The sequence below is a fragment of the Aythya marila genome, assembly GCF_965140915.1.
Source record: "Aythya marila genome assembly, chromosome: 2".
Lineage (NCBI taxonomy): Eukaryota > Metazoa > Chordata > Aves > Anseriformes > Anatidae > Aythya > Aythya marila.
In genome coordinates, this window is record NC_139043.1 from 71,475,697 (window position 1) to 71,497,671 (window position 21,975).

The window sequence follows — 21,975 nt, forward strand, 5'->3', positions numbered from 1 at the left end:
GTGTTTATTTTCTATCTTCCTTTCAAGTGTAGTTGCAGAAGCCTCCTGTGTCTGGTCTTGGTATGTGGGCATGTTACAAAGGCAAGGCTGACACTGATACCAACACCCCCCTGTTGATCCCTGAAAGGGAATTTTCCAAGCACAATAGTCCAGGTACTGCACAAAATATGTCTAGAACTAATCACCTATTGGTTACAATATATTTTGGAACACAAAAGCATTTAACTTTGTATGAGCTGTGGGAGCCCAGCACTGCCCATGGGTGTGCTACCCCGTGCCAGCCCCGCCACAGGGCACGGCTGGGCCCAGCAGCCAAGATGGCGGCGCCTCGCCTCAGGGACAGCCTGGGGAAGGCAGAGGCTGAGGGGGGCTGTGAGGACTGGCCCCAGCCCCCTGCCCTGCGCAGGAGTGGGGAATGGGGGCTGGGAAGGACAGGTTTTAGTTTTTAGCTTTGTTTCTTACCTTGCAACTCTATTTCAGCTGGCAATAAACGCGATTACTTTTCCCCAAGTTGAGTCTGTTTTGCCCATGATGGTAGTGGGAAAGTGATCTCCCTGTCTCGACCCACGAGTATGTCCCACCTTATTTTCTCCCCATCATACAGAAGAGGGGCAGTGAGACGGCGGCCACCCAGCATCAACCCACCACAAACTGTTGCAAGCAAGCCAGGGTTCTTGATGTTCGGTAATCTTAATTATTCACTTGAAAATTATTTCAATATCTACTTGATTGAATATTAGAATTTCTGCCATGAGACAGAAACAGAAGCAAACTCCATGGCACTGATTAGCTATCATGATAAAAAAGAATACTGACTTATTTTTAATATCCTCTTTTGTTACATGGCGAAATTAAGGCTCTGCATTTATTCTACTTCATTTTCAGTTAGGATTTATTATTTCAGCAGTTGCAATGCAAGTTGTAATCTCCTCTTTATTTTAAAGAATATGGGTGGACAATGTCCTATCATTAGAATACTACTGGAAGCTCGCAGGCTGCTGAATGCAGCACTGCTGCTTGGAAGACAGTGTTATGTCTGTGCGCAGGCACAGCTCCAGCGGTCTGCAGATCTTGGAGTCTTGAGAGGAAATGTAAGACTCTTCCCCTGTCTGTGTCACACTCGTGTCTGATATCAACATCCCCACGGGAGAGCTAAAAGAAGAGTATGCATCTTCCCTAACATTTTTAGAACACCTGCTTGTCTTCCCTCTTAACAGCATGGGACAATATATCCCTTACTTACTTTCATCAACCTGAACTGAAACAAAATAAAGACATTAAAAAAAAAGCATGCTTGACTTCTGTCAATGTGTTTGTTTTTTTTTTTTTTTCTTTTTGAAAGGAGGTTTTCCAGTTTAATCCTCATGAAAGTGGGAAAAATAACAATAGTGGGTTAAAGCCAGAATTTAAGAAAATACATTTAAATATATATATATATATATTACTTAAAAATGACTTTCTTCAGCATTCAAAGACCTAAGAGCTAAACTATATCATATACACCTCAGGTAACAAATTGACAAAAGCTTTAATAAACCAGACTATATAAAAAGCAAGAGGATTTGATTGTTTTTTTTGGTGTTTTTTTTTTTTTTTTTTTTTCAGAAAAAATGTATTTGTGATTTAGCTGATCATATAAAAAGCATTAATTTTTTTAAAAAATGTGTATTTTTTTCAAGTGTTAATGGTTTCTCCATTCATTGTAGCTACATTCCAAAGCCCTGTAACATCAGGGCACATTATCCTTATCTGTGTAGCACAGTGAGTGTAATCATTACACTGAGGTCACTCTCATCACTACTTCCCCAGAGCCGTTATCCTCTGATGAATCTTCCTGAGGCCTCACGCGGTTGAATAGATGTAACAATACGTAGCCACACTGAAATCTTGGTGAGGTTAACTGTGTTGGGTGAACTAAATTTCTGTTTCTAAATGCAGTCAGCGGTAACCACAATGTCCTTCCTGCTGAGGATTCTCCTCGATTGCTCTCTTCTATATCTGTAGCTTTATCATAATTTAACACATCCCAGTGTAGATTCACAGCCCTCCAGCGCTTAAACACTCGATAAACAGATGCACCTTCATGTACAATAAGTCCTGAAATTAAGAAAAGAAAGCATTAGTTCTTACAAAATGTCACTGAATATCATTTCGAGAGCAAATAAAGCTGTAACTTCATAATACCATGTTGTAACGAATCTGGCAACTGCCAGAATCCATTAAATTGCTTGTAACTCTGATAATTCAAATAAATTATACATATGCAATATAATATCCATGTGTTTAAGATTAGGGAAGGGAACATGCATGTATTTAGTGTCCTTGGATATTTATAGCGATTTTAAACCCTTCCATTATATACTTAACCAAAATCCAAAATTTACACAAACTTCCTAGTCATTATAATTAGGAAATAAAATTATTTTGAATGGAAGCTCAACATGACCAATACTGGAATTATCTGAGCATGCCTAACTGAAAAATGTATCTAGATTTAAGTAAACCAATATAAATCAACCTGACCAGCAGATTTGTAAATTGATTGTTTATGCTGGTGTTATCCTTGTTCACAGTAAGTCCTATTTATTGATGTTTTTACTCGTTTAAGTAGATCTTTAAGTCAGACTTTCTGTAATAGTCTTACATTTGTTCAACAGTGTTTTTTAGAATTCATTACAAAAAAATGTAACTGTTTTCACCGTCTTATTTCACTTTGGGAACATGGAAGAATTACAACAACCTTGAACAGCTGCAAGAGTAATGACTTTCTTGCTTTGGTAGAGCAAGAAGAAATTACATGTTATGATTAAGAATGATGAGCATGGCAAGGATGATGGGCATTCTTTTGCTTCAAAATTTAGTAGACAAAAATCAAGAATCACCCTTTTTTGTTGAGATCCAGGAATTCTTTTAGATGGTCCTTTCAGGGAAAATATAATTTATCTGGAGTCCTAAATAGACCAATCTGCTTCTGAGCTTCCGTATAGCTAATACGTACTGTAAGCATGCAAGCAATTTGCTTACTTAAATGAAATTCTTAATTTTTTCATAGGTATGCATATTTGCATTTTTTTTATATATATTTATATGCACATTTTTTGTGCATAAGTGATTTAAATATGGATTTACTCAGGAAATTCATGGAGCTTCAGCCTTATTGTTTTTTTCCTCTGTTCCTCAGCAGGCCTGGCAACATGTATGGTTCTGAGTAATGTCATATGCTCACTCTGACTCTCTGCTTTGAGAGGAGAGCAGTCTGCCTACCCAAACACATTTATAAATTAATTGTCCAGAGTGTTTGCTGCCTAAAATTTTTCTATATGTTGCAAAATCTTTATTATCAACTGTGGTGTCACAGGCTACAGTTCTTTATCACAAGAGATTGTATATTACCTGTTACTACACAACAAAATCATGATTTAAGCATGTCTCTCAGTGGGGCTAACTGATACACGAAAAGAACCATTCAAAGAAAGATGACACAAGCAGAAAGGGTGCTAATAAAATGTATATGAAAGGCAAACTGCGGATTCAAGTGCAATGATTTGCACTGCCTAGCCTAATACATTTTTAAAGAGCACTACATTGAAAGATGGATAAACACAAAGATGCAGAAGGACGTGATTTCAGATGTAGTAGTCCTCCAAGCCTTTCAAGTTGCCTAGAATTCATTGAAGCATCTGATACAGGCTAAATGACCTTTGATCACATACAAAATCTGCAAACCAAATAAGCCATGGTTTTATTGCTGTGACAAAGATTTTTTTTTATTTTTTTTTTCTGATGGATTTCCTGTGGAACAAAAGCATAACTGTACCTTCCCCCTACCTGTCCTTAGATCATACTATTTTTCAGTCCAATCTTCCTCAAGATTGTGATGAAGCAAAATTGAGAGAACCTATTTACCCCAATCTAAAGATTTCTGATACCTGCCTACTCTGCCCTGGAACCCAAACAACGTATTTCAGAACACAGAAGGATGCAATTGAGGAAGGATCATTGAGACACTTAAAGATTAAGAAGTATCGCCCCAGAATTAGGACAGAAAAGTCATAGGTCTGTTTCTTTAAGAACTTTTTTCCTGTTTTTGAGTTTTTCAGGATTTACTGAAATTATATTTTCAGATTTTTCTCAACAATGGTAAAGAAGAGAAATTGTCTTTAAAATGGAAGCTGTTGTTCACATATGCTCTAAAAGAGCTAAGGAATAAAGAAGCAAATATTGCAAGGATTGAAACAAAGCTGTCAGATTTGGCAATGCTGAAGGTGGAAAAAAAAAAAAAACGCTTTCATAACTTGTCTCTTCAAAAACTTACTTTCCTATCTGATAAAACTACATATTCAAAGAGCCCTATGTAGAAGAGGCAAAAGAATGCCAGGACTTGTTTGTCTCTTTTGTAAGATACTTTCAGGGAAAAAAAAAAAAACAAAACTGTGCACTAAAAATTCTGAGGGCATAAACAAGAGGAAATCTGGGTAAGGTTTAAATGCTGGACGTGATTTTCCAGTTACAGAGAAGTTCTGATGCTCAGAATATATGCAGTTAGTCACTAAAGTGGAGGTGTAAGATACTGGCAAAGAATCTTTTTAAGAGTTCCACAACAATGAACGGGGTAGAAGAGAAAAAAAAAAAAGATACATCCTTGAATTATACTAACTTGTTCCAAATACCATGGTTTCAATAGCACAGAGGATGTATTTGTACAGTCCTATAGGAAAAAATCACAGATCAGCAGAATACCTTGTTTGACCTATACGTTCCGAAGAGGAAGTATTAGAATTCAGTGCTGTTAGCTGCTCTGATGTTCTGTCCATGTAACATCTACAAGGGACCGAGTCTGTGGGATGAAGGACCTGGCAAGATGTGCTAAGGCTCTAAGAAGGCTTTACCTACGCAATTTATTTCTAAAATATAGCAATTGTGATGGGAGCCAGACAACAGGATTATGGGGACGTCATTTTTTGTTCTTTTATTGCAAAGTACTATGAAATTCTTTCTGTTGCTCTGTCCATAGGGTTTCATATCCCAAGTCACAAAAACACTTGAGCCTTTTCATACTGAATGTCTGTACAAGAAGGGCACATCTTTGTTCAGGTGTGGTATTAGCTTCTTATGCTGTTTTATTTGTCACGCTAGTTTCTCTTACAGTCATTTAGGAATGGTACTCTCAGAAGCATAAAGAAATTTTTACTGGGCAGTAAAAGACACTTTAGAAATAGCTTCAACCATTGGGGAAAAAAAAGGCAATAAATTGGTTAAAACATTAAAGTTAAACACCTGCAAGAACTTCTGCCTGTACATTTTTTACAACTAAGTGAGTTAGTTACACAAATGTTGCAAAGTATTTGGGGCAGTCAGGGACAAAGAGGCTTGAAAGAGGGCTTGAAAGTGGATTGTTTCATTGGCCAAAGAAAACTAGTCTGAGAAAAAGTTCAAGTGGAAAAAGGAGTGGGAGGCCAATAAGAAGTAGGAGAACAAAACAGGGGTGGGGGCCAAACAAAGAAATTAAAGCTGAGAAAAAGTGAAGGCTGAAAAAGGGTGAGAGGCTGAAAAAGGTGAGAGGCCAAAAAGTAGTGGGATGTTGACAAAAACGTAGGTGTTAAGAAAAAAAATGGAATATGAAGAGGGGTGGGAAGCCCAGAACATGTTAGGATGAAAAGAAAAAAAAAAAAGGATTAGAGGCTGACAAAAATGCAAAGGTTTAAAAAACATGGGGGTGAAAAAGTGGTTGGATACATAAAGGGGGAGAGGGGACAGAAAGAATTGCAAGGCTGAAAGTGGGTGGGGGGCCAAAAAGTGTTAGGAGGCCATAGAAGGCTGAGGAAGCTGAGAAAAAGAAAAAAGAAAAAAAAAAAGAAAGAAAGAAAAAAAAAATGTGCAGGTTTAAGAAAACATAAGCCTTGAGAAAGAGTTAGTAGTGAAAGTGGGTGGGAGACCAAATGAAATGTAGAGGCTGTAAAGGGGTGGGAGACCAATAAATAAATAAATAAGTGGAGGCCAAAGAGAGGTGAGAGGGTAAAAAAAAGAAAAGTAGAGGCTGAAATTGGGTGAGAGGCTCAAAAAAATGGAGTCTGGGAAAAAGTGGAGGCTGAAAAGAAAGTAGAGGCCTAAAAAGGATGGGAGGACCCAAAGGGATGGGAGACTCAAAAAAAGTGGAGGTTCATAAGGAGCATAACTGGCAGCCATAAAACACTGGGAGGTAAAAAGTCGTAGTGTGAGAAAAAGTGGAGACTGAAGCAGTGTGGAAGGATAAGAGAAAAACAGTGGGAGAAATAGGGTGGGAGGCTGAGAAAAAGGTAGATTCTGAGAAGCGAAAGTCAAAAAAGTGTATGGGGCTGATAAAGTTGGATTTTGAGAAGAAGAGGATGCTGAAATAGGATTTAAGGCTGAAAAGGGTTGTAAGGCTGAGAAAAACATAAAGATAATGAAAAGGTCAAGGCTAAAAAAGGTTGAGAGGAACAGAATAGGTGGGAGCCAGAGAAAAATAAAAAAGGTAAGAAAAAAAGTTGAATGTGTAAAGGGTTGTGAATATGTCATTACCTTTGGGCAAACTGCTTTTAAAATGATCACAACAAAATATAGAGCTAAATAATAGCAAAAAAATAGAGCTATTTACATTTTGAAAATGACCAAAAAATTTCATATTGTTAATGCAAAGCTATAAGGAGATGCAGCTGAAGGCAGTTGGACTAAATTTTGGTTGTACCACTCATTTACTTGTCTTGGAATGGGTGCTGCACAGGCAAATCCATATGTATGCACAGATTTTGAATGAAATAAACAGACTCTAGCGGGAGTATAGATATCCACTCCTTGCAGATCCTTTGTAAGACTAAGTTTGAACTGAGAGAATGTCATTGATGACTAAATACATACGAGATCAGAGGACATAACTGAGTAAGAACTGTGTCTGGCCATAAGCATTGTGCAATGGTAAAAGCCTTTTGGAAGTCATTAGCATAATTTATATTATTGTGTTTTTACATAATTCATGAATAATAATTACATTAATCTATTAGAGAACTTTATTAAAAGATTTTAAATTAAAACTATCCATCTAAGATCCTTCATTTATTGATGAAATAAAAAGATAAAATTGAATATGTTAATAAATATTTTCAAAAGTTACAAGAATTCTTGGTTTTACAAGCCTGCAGAATGCAGATTACTTTAAATTATAAGCAGATTGAGTAGGCTGAATGAATCTGTATTATCAGAATTTTACAATTACCAAACAGCCACTTTCTGAATTTCCAGATACATAGTTAGCTGTTAAGTCATATCAGCACTGAACTTCATAATTACAAAACCAGTGTTCAAATATGTTTACTTATAGTCAGTTTCAGTGGAAGTGATGTAAAAGTTTGCATGTATTTCTTTATGATAGGACTGTAAAAGATGCATTTAGGTCCTCACAGGCTGGTCAGTTTATCTGGTGGATGAAGCCAGTTATGCATCCTTTGTTCCTGCATGGTGCCCATTAGCTAGATGCTCTGCAGCTGTCTGAGGTACATGCTAGCTCAGCTTCCTGGTCAGAGGTGTCAGGAGCCTGACTGACTTAAAGGGCAGCCACCTAGCTCATGTAGCAATCTACTGAAGGCACACCTAACTATAGTTGACTTCTGTAGATAAATTCAGTACTCAGTGACTTTTAGATTGATTTGATTCAAGTGTTTTAATAACCAAAGAAACAGAAAGACATGAAATCATTTAAAATAACTGGTTACTCCAATTGGCTGATGCATACCAAAGCAGATTTTGAAAATTGGAATCTATGTGAAAAAACAGAATTCCATATAAATGAAAAGCTTAGAATACCTGAAGCACATTTTCTCTACACTTGGAGTTTTGTTTTCTTTTAACAAAGACAAAAAACTCAGAAATTAAGTGCTCAGCAGGAAAAAAAAAACAGTATTCAAGAATCAGCACATAGCAGGAGGACCTGTAACTGAGTTTTGTTTGTTTGTTTCAGTTAAAAGTTGAGCACCTGTCCAGACCAACTTTATCTTTTTTTCTCTGTCTGAGAAGATCTGGGTTCACAGAAGAAAGTCTGTGTCAGAAAATACTCTGGAGTGGGCTTCTCAGAAAAATTACAAAACAAATAGAAATGGTGATCCAGCTGAAATATAAATAAATATTCTTACAGTAATGAGATGGTGTCAATAAAAGATGATATGGCTTTATGGTTGGAGCAAAAGTCTTGATTTTAGGAATCACCCTGTGTCTTCACACCTTATTGAGTTGAATTCAGCCCCCTCCTTCATTATTCCCATATAAGAGATCAGATAACATCAACCTTTATCGTTCAGAAAGCTAAAAGCTAGCATCATATAGCATTTTACTTTCTGCATTTTCTGCAGAACTGCAATTCTAAGAATGTGGTTTAGTTTTTACTCCAAGTTACTAAACTCTCTCTGCAATTAATTGTAGCTATTACAGCAATCAGTTCAAAGTTGTTTTACAAAATACTAAAAAGATTCCTATTTAAACATTTCTGGCTCAGTATATTATCAGAAAATTCAAAACTGGTCAAAATACTTTGCAGTAAATTGTATTTTCCTTTCTAACATTTTAGCTAAAGCTAAATGATGTGAGACTTTTTAATAGTGTAGTAAATTATAGTCAGTAGTATCATGTGTTTCATAACTGTTTTTATGATGTACAAAGAACTCAAGCCTGTCTTCTCCATTCTTTTCTATTACTAGCACAGCAACCTATGTAAATCCATACAAATTAATCCTGGACACACAATTTGATGACATCCTTAGGGGCTTTTCTGGTCCATCATGGTGGTACAATCTAATACAAAGCTGCATCAGTAGAAAACTTGATAGCAGGTAATTTTACTAATTCTCTTAATAATGTCATTGTTATTTTCACCTGTTTATCTTTCTGAACTTTGCTAGCTGTCTGTATTTTCAAGTAGTTGAACCTGATGCTGTTCTCATCATTAAGATGCTTTGATCAATCTGAGAGTAAAGTGTCTTTGGTTCTTTTCTCTTTGCAGTATTTGTAACACTCTAAAAAGCAGTATTTGCCGAAGGCACCAGCTGAGAATAAATCTGCGAAGAACTAGAGTGATCAATTAGAGTGACCAATTAGAAAAATAGATAGCCACAGTCTTAAACCACAGTCTGTGCTGTTGAAAGTTTTTGAGCTTACCTATGCATACTAGATCCATAAAACCATACATTCCATAGCAGATTTGAAAAAGGATGTCCTTTCTTTGCCATACTGCATAGGGGCTGAAGGCTGACCATAGAAGCCAAGTCACACTTGCTACTAAGAACAGAGATCCTAGGATTACAGCAACCATCTGCACTTTCTCAACCAGTGTTATAGTAATGCTTTGCCACTAAAAGAGAAACAAAGTTGTATAAGATAAAAATGTTATTATTATCTGATTGTACATTCAATGCCACTTTTTTTTTTCCTGAAATCAGAAGCGATTTTTAAATTTATACATATCTTCATAGATTTTTACTAATATTCTTGACACTGACATTTTATATATTTTTTCTACCTATTTTACTTTTAGTTAAGGTAAAACTAATAGTTGCTTCCCCATCCCCTCCAGCATCACTAACATCACCATCTAGTTGTGAACTTCAGAACAGTTATTAGTTTTATTTTTGTTTTGAACACATAAACAAAACAAAACAAAAATACTCCTAGAAATTGAACTCAGTCTTTCATATTTCTAAGCTAATGGACAGAATAAAAACAATGTTGGGAAGACAACCTTAAGCTGGTTTTATGTTAACAAGTTGAAAGTGGCACCTTTCCTTCCCATCCCACTCCCCTCAAAGTCAAAAGCCATTTTCCACTTTCCTGCCGCTCATCAAAGAAGTTCCTGGCTATTTCCAGGCATGCCAGGGGAGCTGGGGTTCTCAGCAAAAACCCATGCTAACAGTACAAAGAGACACCCCCAGCCTAGTATGTAGGCAACCCAAAGTTTGAGGAAGAGCCCTGAATATAGGTAGTGTGCACATTTCTTTTCAGTGCACTTTAATTATGCCTGTCTTTCCTGGGAAGGCTGTATCCTCTGTGTGTGAGATGACTCGGATTTATGATGTGAAAAGATTTAAATATAAAGAGTATGCTTACTGAATTCTGTCAAGATAAGAACAGAAATGAAATTTTGTTAAAACAAAGAATCACTAGACCAAAATACAGCATAACAAAAAAAGCATTTTAGCTTGCCCTTAGTATATATGGTCTTTCTTGGCCTATTCCTTGTCTGAATTAATTTGGTAGACTCCACACTGTATACCCACCAACTATTCCAGAGCTAGAGGGCAGGATTTTTAGATTGACATATTTTTTGTTCCTAATTTTGAACACTTCAAAATTAATGTGCCCACTTCAAGGGTTGCAATAGGGAACAGGTGAAGAAGGAGCTACTGAACTTATTACTTCTTTTCCCATCTAGTAATGATTTTTGCTTTCTTTGCTACTTTATAAAACCTTTCTTTTTAACCAGCAGTTGTGTATGTAGTGTACGTAGTAGTAGTACAGTAGTAGTGTATGATCATAAGAAGCTAGAATAATTCAAGTTGCAATGGGCTGTGAGAGGTCGCTAGTTCATCTCGCTGCTTAACACACAGTCAGTGATGAGATCAGCCCAGGCTGCTCAGGGCTTGAAAACCTCCAAGTATGGAGACAGCTGAATTTCTCTGAGCAATCTGGTCCACTTCTTGACAGTCCTTAGGTCAAAAAACTTTTTTCTTATACCCAGTCTGACCCACCACTTAAGCTCTCTTTCTCCCATCAAGTACCAGTATGAAGAGCCTGGGTGAGAGATGTGTACCTCTGCCCTTTCATTTCTTTCAGCTTTTCTCATCGACTTTTTTAGCTGTTGCCTAATTTGCACATCTGGTCCTGCTTACCTTCTCTTCTGGCAGCCTTCTGAATATAACAGTACAAAAAGATAGCCATACAACAATCTGTGAAGTATGTATCTTGAAATACTATCAATTTATAATTAACTTATTAAACACATACTAGCTGTTTTATTAAACTTAAAGGTTGAAATGGGACTATTCATATTCAATAACATCTTTTTTACAGCAGAGCAACTACGGATACTCATTTCCTTTGGATTTTTTTTTTTTAAATAAGGTCAAGGAAGGTCAATTACAATTGATGCATGACAAAATGGAGTGAGCTTCTCATGACTCAAATATTACTTGTATATGGGACTTAAATGTCAGGACTGAAATTCATAGAGCTCTCATAGCTCTCATACCCCTGTATGTTCAATAAAATTATTTTTCATTTCTCAGCTAAAGCCACATAGTGTAACCTGGCAGAAAACTGTCAAAAATGCCATTGGTTATGAATTTGGTTATGAATCTCTTTCTATTTTCTTTCATTATTAGTTTGAGACAAACCCATAATATATTTGCTCAGAATGCCTGAAATCAAAGTATATTTACATGAAGTAAAATTTAGTTTTATGCATTAACTGTTATGCAAAATGTTGAACTGTCAAACTCATGGGAGAAGCTGACAATAAACTGAAAAAAAAAAAAAAGTTCTATCACTAAAATAAATAGCAGATCTTTGACAGTGCAATTTCCTGAGCTCACTTCATTTCAGCTTATTTTGAATTTTGTATTTTTTTTCTTAGGTTACTCATCATTATTTTTCAAAGACAGCACTGAACAGAAGGAAAAGTCGTCCAAACATTCAGGATGAGTAACATAGAGTGCAGTCTAGATATAAAGCCCACTCTTTATTCTGGTATTGTCTGGCATGCAATTTCTATTCCTGTCACCCCTTTCCAACCAGAATCAACCACTCCTACCTCTTTTTTTTTTTTTTTTTCTTTTTTTTCATGAAAAGTTCTCAAAAGGATCTCAGTAGGGCATCTGTTGATTTTCCCAAACCTTTTCTTTATAGAAAATCTTGACCTTGAAAAGTCCTAAGAGACATAGATATGACCCTAGCATGTTCTCAGTTATGTATTCTAGTTATTTTGCTGTTCTCCTGATCAGATGAATTGTCTGTAAAGAATCTAAGTAACTGAATCCCTCAACCTCTATAAATTCAGTAACTCCAAAGATTCAGCATATTAGCATGCTACCAACCAGGAAGGTGAGCCACCCCAGTTACTGAGAAAATGCACAAGCCTTCCAGAGAAGTTCTTAACTACTTTGCCTTTAAAAATCAAAGAACATTAAAAACAAACAAACAAACCAAAAAAAAAAAAAAAAACAAAAACAAAAAACAAGAACCTCTAAAAGGACTTGGATGTTTTCTTCTATTACTCAGCCACTTTGTCCTTTGTGGTATCTGCTGCCTTTTTTCTGTACGAAAGAAACTATACTCCCCCACCTTTCTCAATATGAAGGTCAGCAGTTACCTTATAAAACTATAAATAAGGTATATAAGGTATACCTTATAAAATTATATATTTCATAAAAGTTATATTCCTATTGTTCTTATTTGTATAATCTGTAAATTCAACTAATTGGTGAAATTCCACAGTAAAAGGAGAAGAAGGATTGTGTAAGATACAAGATATTCAAGAAGTCCAGAGAGTTTTATGCAAAACTAGTAACCCATCTCCTAGCGCTAAGCAGCCTGCCATAAGAATCCAAAACCGTTAACAGTGATACGGATTGATGTTAAGTTCTAACATGCGACCAAGTTGGGGACCTTGGTTAGTGTTTATGTCCCTTCTTAGAGCAAGTGGCAAAACTATGCATGTTCCTAATGGCTAACTAAACAATTTTGGTTCAGAAACTTATTCTGAGGCCATCTCTTGGGAAATACATGCCTTCATTTTTTTTCCCTTAACTTTTCCTGAGTTGGGTATGAATTATAACGAGCAAGCAGATGGGACTGAGGCAGACATATCTTTCACGTAGTGAAGAATGTATTCTATAGTTACAAGGCCATTCATATGTAAATAAGTACAAAAGACTTAGGTCTTTAAGTAGACATAGACAATATTAGCCACCAGGCAATGAGAGGAATTACATGGGACTGTATTGTTTGGTGGCATTGCATTTCATGACAAGATTATTGAAGAACAGCAGTTGTGATTAAAATGCTTTCTACTGTCTGAATTCTCATGCAAAGTTTAACTAATACATGTGAATATACACTTTGACAAACACTGAAGAACAGAAGACTTTTTCTAAGAGTAGGGTTCTGTTTATAGTACCAAAAGCCGTTTAAGCTTTATTTGATTTCTTACAAACATTCACCTTACTGCATGCCCTACTATATGTTGTTATAATCACGTCACCTTTTAGTGTTAAAATTACTGCTTTCAATAAAGAGGTCACAAAAGTAATGTAGTAAAAATAAATCAGTGATAGTTAATGTTGAGAAACTGCATTTAGAATTTAACAGTCTGAATTATTTAACATTTCAAATTGAATAATTGTGTCATTAGTAGCATGCCATAATTTAAATCCATTATTTCCATAAAACTATTTCTCATTTTCTTCATATATCTTGCCTTATAACTCTTAATTGCTCAAGATTATGAATTATGACTTCCTAATTCATTTTTGTCATTTGCTGACTATACATTCTGTAATCAGTAAGAGTTCTTTTATCTAAGATTGACCCAACCAAAAAAGATCTATACAACCTTTTAGTGTTGGCTTCTATAAAGTGCAATAAATATGGTGATAAGATTTTTGCTTAAAAATAACAAATAAAATAAAACTTTAAATATTTTGTATTTGAACAACTACAATAATAATTTTTCAAAGACAGACTCATAAAATCCTTTAAATTTCTGTGAAATAGGATCCCATTTCATGCTCCTTCCCACCATATCTGTAATGCTACAATGTACCATGCCATTCCTCTTGCCCATTAAAAGAACACATTTTTTTTACCTTAATATACAGTAAAGAAAACTTTCCTTGAAGATGGTGCTTTCATAAACAAAATAGAAGTCATGCTTCTGATTTTAATGCAACGTTGTATTTTTGTCTCTTTAGAACTTCGTACACTTTCACTTTTACTGACACTTTATTATGTTTGACTTTTGATCTTTTATTTACCATTGTTCTTCCTTTTATGAGTCATTCTGAAGTCTGATACACTAATGGCACCCCACAGTTTTGTTTCTGACCCCCTAAACCTTTTTTCCCCTTTTCTTCTAAGTGTGTGCTCTGTCAAGGAGAATTACTGCATAATTTCTTATTTTTTAGGTAGAGACTTCCAGAAGTTGAAAGAAACATACTGCTTTGAAAGGCTAATTATTAAAAAATGAAGTAATACAGTTATATGCATCATATGCATATATGCTTCTTGCATATATATGTTATATATGCTCCTTACTAACATAAAGAAGGATATAATATTCAAAGATTTGTCATCTTTGTGATAAATCATATTAACATTTTTTTTAATGATGCCTTGTTATTATAAAATATGTGGCAGCAATGTGATCTTAAAAGCATTGATTAAGAATGAAATTGCACTTAGAATACTTTATAGGAAAAATGTCTGCAGTGAAACTACAGGTTTTCTTACAACTTTAATAAAGAACATATGAAAATTGTTTATCACTCCCCACATTAGATGACAGAGATTAGCTCTCCTACTGATTTTGTAGTACCAACTCAGGAAGACCAGCAGCAGATGATGAGACATAAGACACCCCTGGAAGTGTTCAAGGCCAGGCTGAATGGGGCCTTGAGCTCCATGATCTCGTGGAAGGTGTTGATGCTCATGGCAGGGGAGCTGGAACATCATAATCTTTAAGGATCCTTCCAACCCAAACTATTCTGTCATCCTATGAAGACAGATAAGGATTATCCCATATTTCTTAGGGGTAGCACTATCATTTACAAATGTATGCCTTTACTACTTTTTAAATTTGTGACTCAGTTAGTGCTCAGTTTTTCAAGCATGTAACAGGCATAAGCAACAGGCCACATACACTTTCTTTAAATCCATATCAATCCAGAAATCAATGTGACTACTAAGGTTCTAAGTCCAGAACAAATAAAAAGTCATTATAAAAATGTATGTCCTTTAAAAACATAGTAAGACGTAGCATACATGTGAACACTTGTTCATGATCAACCTTGTCATGTTGGTGTAATGCTAAATAAAATATAGAAGTAAACCAGAGGAACTGGTCTGGTCTGACACATTCCTTTTTTTTTTTTTTTTTTTTTTTTTCTTAAGACTCTGAAGATTCTCATAATCTCTACTGGATTTGGATGTGTCAGTTTGACGTGGTTGCTACCAGCTATCTACTCTATCTACTCTTCCAGATAATGCTACACCGTTGCAATCATAGTAGCAAAGGTAACAATAGAAAATGTGCACATGCTTCAACTGCCTCAGTCTGTAATCCAAAAAAAATGCTTAAATTGAAAAAATTAAGGGGATTACAAACGCATTTTATTATGGAATCTGCTCACAGTAGACTCTCATTCCCTCTAGTCAGTCTTGAAGGTGCATTTAATATAAAATTTATTAAAAATAGCTGGCAGTGAACAAACCTGATGGTGACCTATTATAACATAGTATGGTTTGCCCAAAGATGTATCAATTATATGACTTCAAAAAGTCATTATAAATTGGTCTACTTGCTCTGGCTGCTAGAATCTGATAGCTTTGACAGGAACAAGTTCTTAAACAGTCATTCATAATGCATAACAGGATTTTCAATCTGTTTATGAATAAAACTTAAGCAAGAGTACTCAATGATTTAGGCCCAGTAAACCATTTTTAGAGTGCCTGTTCCTGCTAGTAGTCTAGAAAATCAGACAATTAATTTTTCTAATGTGTTTTGCAGTATGTACGGAACACCATCTGTGTGATTTAATATGCAGAGATATTGTCAAGCTATTGACCAACCTGGATAGAAAATGCATAGGCACATACATGCAAACATTTGAAATGCCATTTTTGGCCATAGGCTTCTATTTTTATGTCCTTTTTAAAAATAACTGATGCCACAAAAATTGCTGTTCACCTTTAATGGTACCAACTTTTGATAAATTATTAAGGCAAGGTGCTTCCAGTCATAATTTCCATTAATTTCCATTAAGACGAAGATTTAATTTAAAAAAGACTTAAGACCAAAAAAAAGATTTTAAAAATCTTAAAAAAGATTTAAGACAGAAATTTAATTTTAATTAATTTCCATTAAGACAAAGTGCTTCCAGTCATAATTTTCCATTAATTTCCATAATTTCCATTCTTTTTGTGTATCAGAAAGATTGTGAATACAGATAATTTGGCCTGTAACTTCTCAGTCTGCTTGGAAGGCTATACCATTACTGTACTTGGGACATTCTGAAAGCATAGCGTTCACTGTGGAGGTACAGTCCATCCATGCAGCACACATGCAATTTAGCTGGTAGTCCCTAGAAGCTGATAGCTCCTAGAAATGTTGGCTTATTGCATATACCAGATTGAGTAGAACATCTGCCTTTCCACTGGATGCATCTCAGATTTCTGAGTGTCCAGAAGCCCAGATATTCTGGAAATCTGTTTCTCCATGGACACAAAAAGAAAATATCAAAAAGGGTTCTGGAGATGCATTTTCCTTCTCTCTAAACCTGTTGAGCTAAAACTACTGAATACTTTTAACAGGAAAAAATATGCTGACCATGTGGATAATATCATACAACTCTAAAGGTGTGTAAAAAATTGCTCAGCATGGAGGGACAGAACAAGCCCCTCTCACAAAACACCCTGACCACTTGTCAGTGTATAGAGGGATCATCTGCTCTTGACCATTTTTGATGTCTTCTAGTCTATCTTAAGTATTAAGCCCATTTACTGAAACTCACATTTCATCTACTAACTGGATATTCCAAAACTGTTAATTACTCTTTCTCTGTCTTTTCAACACAATAAATAATTAAATCATTTTTACAACCTATACAAGATGCAAGATAAGGGGTTTATGTGAGAATATTCTACACCCTAATGGCCGGTGCATTCCCTTTAGGTAGGCCTTGATTCAAACCTATTTTTCTCCTGAGCTAAAGCAAGTTTTAAACTTCCACCTCTTTAGAAGTGGAATCTTAATAAATGATATTTGCATGGTATTCAGAATATGCAATAGTACAATTCTTCAATGTCATTTACGGGAACATTTTCTGTTCACATACTGGACACATAGATGTATACTGAAACAAGGAGAGAGCAGATGAAACTGATTCCTATATTCACATCACCTCTATAGGGATGAGTAGGAACATGAATTTAGTACCACATAAAGCATCATTACTTTTCTCAGACACTGGTCTACCTCAGTGGTTCTGGATACTGAAAAGGAGGCCATAGAAAGGTTTTTCCTGAAAAAGAACCATGCAAATGATGTGAAGGTGTAAGAAATGCTATATAATGAGAAATTCAGAGTTCAGAATTTTGAGTTTACTGGAAGAAGACTGAAAGAGGATTTTTCTATGGCACCATACTATAAAAGAGTTAAAAATGCTAAGCATTAATGTATTTTTCCAATCTAGGCCGAACACACAATGATGATTAGATGATGAAGCCAAAAAACCTAGGGGTACAAACAAAACCAATTGGAAAAGCATGTTTAAGAAGTTGTTTTGTTTAAAGTACACAGCATTTTACTGCTTTCTACTATGTGCTTCTAATCTGACTGAATCCGTATCAATATCAATCCATATCATCCTCATCTATTGTCACTGGATTCCTTTGCACACTACAGAAACATCATGTGCAGCTGAGAATCAGGCCCCTCACAATATTTCTGGCACAAAGCAACTTCTTACCATCAATTACACACAGGATTTGAAGTACCTTTATTGTCCAGTCTTCTTCCTATTGCTATATGGCAATGATGTGTTTCAGTAGTGAAGGGTACCTCACAAGAAAACATCTGAGTACAACTATTGGCCTCAGGCCTTTTGGTCCTAACCAAAACTGATTCACAGAATAGGATGAGAATTTTCACTTGACCTCAGAAAACCTGGGAGATGCAGCTTAAGGGAAGACACAATCCGGTTTTCAAGTGCTTCCTTGTGAGATATAAAACAAGGAAACTTCAGATTTTGAGGGCAAGATGAAAGGAACATATATTTAGTTCAAAGGTAAGGTTGTTGCCTTGCCTAATCCCCAAGTAAGATACGTGTATCTTGGGTGAGGGCTAAAAGGCAGGATGATAAAAATACCAAGGTATTATCAGCTAGCATGTAATCATGGAGAAGACAATCCTGGATTCTGGCTTGAACAAAATCTGTTAAAACCCACTCTAAAACTCAATTAGAATGCAATCTACTAGGTTAGCAAGTCAATTAGATTGATTCTATAATCAATTACATTAGCAATAAATCTTCATTTGAAGACAATTTAGTCATAATTATAAAATTTAGACTGTGCAAATTAATATGGTAAACAGCATACTGCTTGAAAATTTGGCCTAATGGAAGAATTAACTTGTTTAGTATGATGCTTTTTGGTTTATATATTATGTAAAATGTGTAATAATTAAAACTTAATATAAAAGGATACACAATACATTTATGATTATACATACTAATATAATGTATGCTTGGTACATTTATTAATATTAATATGTTAAATTTTAACATATTCAATATAAGAATTTAATAAACAGCAAAATTTTAAAAAGCAATTGCCTTAGTAAGCTTTTACAAATATTGCTACATAATCATTGCTACAAGCTAGTAGATGCTGCTGTTTGAATTTGTAAACAATTTTTTTCTAATATTTTGGGATAGCCACTGAAAATACATAGCTTTCTGACATAATACTATGCATCAGCACTCATAGCACTACAAGAAACAGTTGTTATATTATCAAAAACTGTAATATCCATTCATATTGTTGTGCTTGGAAGTCCTTAAACTATAAATTGTTCTTGGCTTAATGGTGCTTATATGACTCATACATAGCCCATGTTACATCTCTTCCAGTACAAATACAGACATAAAAATACCCTTGGTTTCTCTGAAATCAAGAAGCACCTAAAAAAAGAAAGATAAGCACATGCTGTAAGCACATGCTGTACTTAAAAATATATATATATCAAAGGACTACTTACTGTTCTGCAAATTATTGTTCAAATTATTATATTTTCTAGACCATGGTCCCTTCTTTAAATTCAATAATGACATGTGACGGAGGTGTTGGTCTTCTTTTCACATCAGCAACTGTCAAATTGCTCTGTCTTACAGCCAGCACTCTTTCCAGTTTTCTTAAAAATATCAACAGTAGGATCTGAGTGCTGATGACAATAGTTTAGGGTGCTCTTGGAAAAACACCCTAATGATCCTACAGGAAGTCCTGAGACAACTTGTTGTTCACTTGGTAAATCTATCTACATAGGATGGTACTCTGTTTTATTTCTCTGGAATGTATAGGAACAAGACAAGAAAAATCTTCAAATGACCCTTGATATCCAAAGCTGGTAAGCAACTCATCCCTACAAGCACTGATGAAGAAAGCATGTCAGATGGAAATCTGGCATTTCCTTAGTCAGGAACATTAGTGGAATTTATTTTATGGCATGGGTGAGAGTAACAGAAAACCATAAAACCTAAATGAAAAAGGCATTCACAGGTTCAGACAACTAAATCATGAAGATAGTAAGAACTACTTAGGTCTCTTTCAGCTACTGCTACTCTGATAAGAACAACTCTGAAGTAGAGAATATTGACTATGGCCTAACATCCCAAGAACCTGTATGAAAAAATAAAGAAAATGGCCAGTATTCTGACACTGGCACCAGACAGCTTCTGCAATGTAGTGAAAAGGACTGTTTCTGCCATACTGGCCTTAACTCATAGAGGATTTTAAGGGAGAAAAGAGACTGGAAGAAGGAATTAATCTTTCTAGTTTCTCCACTAGGTAGACTAGGGATGGTTGTGTAGCCCTAACACTGTAAGAAGAAGATTGACTTTTTTGTGTGTCCATGTGTGACCATGAAAACAAACCTTCCAGTTTCCACCAGAACAGCTTTTAGAATGTCAGTTTTGAATGCCTACTCATGGCCAAACAAAGGGAAGCAGCTCAGTCTCTCAGTCAAGATGCTAACTGAGTCCAGATGCAGAATTCTCCAGCAGGCAGCTAAGCAGATGCTACTTGGGATCTCTTATCACTCTGCAGAGATTATGAGTGCTGCAGACAGATCAAGCAGTAGGATCATGGCGTATCAGCACATATAGAATTTTTCCGAAAGTGTTTTTCTTGACTAATGAAAATAAATACAAGAGATGCAAATTAATCGCCCCCTTGGAACAATGCAAATCCCCACATGAATTTGAGCTTGTAAAGGAAGTTATTTAACTTTCTAAACTAATTTTCCTTTTCATATCATAAAACAAAATCTACAAAATCCTCTTCCCCAAAAGAGAATTAGGCATGTGATTACCAGAAGAAAAAAAGACAATTTAAGTCCCATTGAAGGAGATTTCTGTCCCAAGAATCTTCCCTACTTCTGTCAGAATCCTGGAAAAGGGGTAGTCAGCATAGTGACTGAGGGGAGTAGAGAAACAGTGGAGTGACAAATTCAGTGTCATAACCAAGGGATTCACATGTAAGAGGCAACAATGGCTAAGTACTTAACCTGGCCAATTCATTAGCAAAGTTATTTTAGGGCAGGATGAAAAAGTGGGAGACAGTGACACTGGGACGAAGACAATATTCATACTTCAGATATGTTAATTCAAGGTCAGACACATAGCACCATGGAAATGCTAGGTGATTTTTAAGTAAGCGGACTTGATTTTTGTACCTCTGAACCCCCCCCCCCCCCAAAAAAAAAAAAAAGACAAGAGGAATCTCTTGCAGATTATTATGAGGAGCTAATTCATGAGAGCTGTGCAATGAAGACAAAGATTCCCTTGTGTCAAGTAAACACCAAAACATCTGCAAGTAACTGAAATACAGATTGCATCTATTCTGAAATAATCTGGTCTAGAAGACTGAAGTTCTTAGATCCTGTAGGTCCTAATTGCTGTGGCTAGGTTTACAGCAATCATATCAGTGAGATCTACAAAAGTATGAATGGAAGGCCCGGTAGGTAGATGAGCTTCTGAAGCCCCCACAGCCATAAACTCGTCCCAGGGAATCTACAATTTTAAAACACATTCAAATACCTGGTAATCGTATCAACTCTTACTGATGTAAAAACTCTGAAGTACATGTATTCCCTGACAATCATCAACTATTCTACATATTTCTAAATCTTTTATTCCAAGCCATAGAAAATAAAGACTGAAGTAGACAATTTGAAATCCCTAAGAAGCATTTGATGGTCCCTCTCCTTATACGAAGCAGTGGATGACATGAAGACCTTCCCCTTGAGTTCGACAAAAAGCAGACAGTACTTAATCAAATTACTATTTGATACAAACTTTCAGAAAGCAATGAGATGATCGTAATATTCTGTAAATGCTGTTTGAAGAGAAAGTGACCCTCTTTATTAAATCTCATGGGAATATTAAGATGATTTTAAATTATTATTTTAATGATGATTATAAGTCATCATTGTACATTTTAATATAGGCAAAGTGTCCTTTTTGGAAAGTGATGTTAAATGATTGGAGCTTCCAATGATTCTTGAGGCCACTAAAGAAGAGGTTATGTGGAAGACAGTGTTGCAAGTGCAGGAAAAGGCTGCATGTTTTAAGACTCCAATATTCTATTCATGTTACTCTGACAGGAGCCGGAGAGCAACTATGTTATGCTGATTCCTCCAAGTAAAATATGTCAGACTGCTTTCCTCCTATGAAACAGCAGCCCTGAAATTGAGGTGCTTAATCTTGTCATCCATGGAGGAACACAATGTTCAGGGAGTAACCACTAGGTATAGCAGACTGTAAATTTCAGACTGCTCAGATAATAGTCATTAGAGATATATAAAGTGTCCCATTAAGAAGTAGATTGTCCCTGTCTGTTCTTCCTTGGTGAGCAGCAGGAGTTTCCTTAGCATCAAAGAAGAGAAAGCATACTGAAGTATGCTCTCATTTTCTCAGGATACAG

General features: G+C 35.7%; 1 protein-coding gene across 1 annotated transcript in view; it reads right to left on the minus strand.

Annotated features, from left to right (window-relative positions):
- Window positions 1-1,774: 1,774 nt before the first annotated feature.
- MARCHF11 (membrane associated ring-CH-type finger 11) overlaps window positions 1,775-21,975 on the minus strand; it is a gene marked incomplete at both ends in the record, with an annotated part of 30,019 nt that continues 9,818 nt past the window's right edge. The window contains 2 exons of the mRNA XM_082755371.1: window positions 1,775-2,097; window positions 9,163-9,355. Coding sequence (XP_082611497.1) covers window positions 1,775-2,097; window positions 9,163-9,355 — 516 coding nt within the window. The remainder of the gene's footprint in view (window positions 2,098-9,162; window positions 9,356-21,975) is intronic.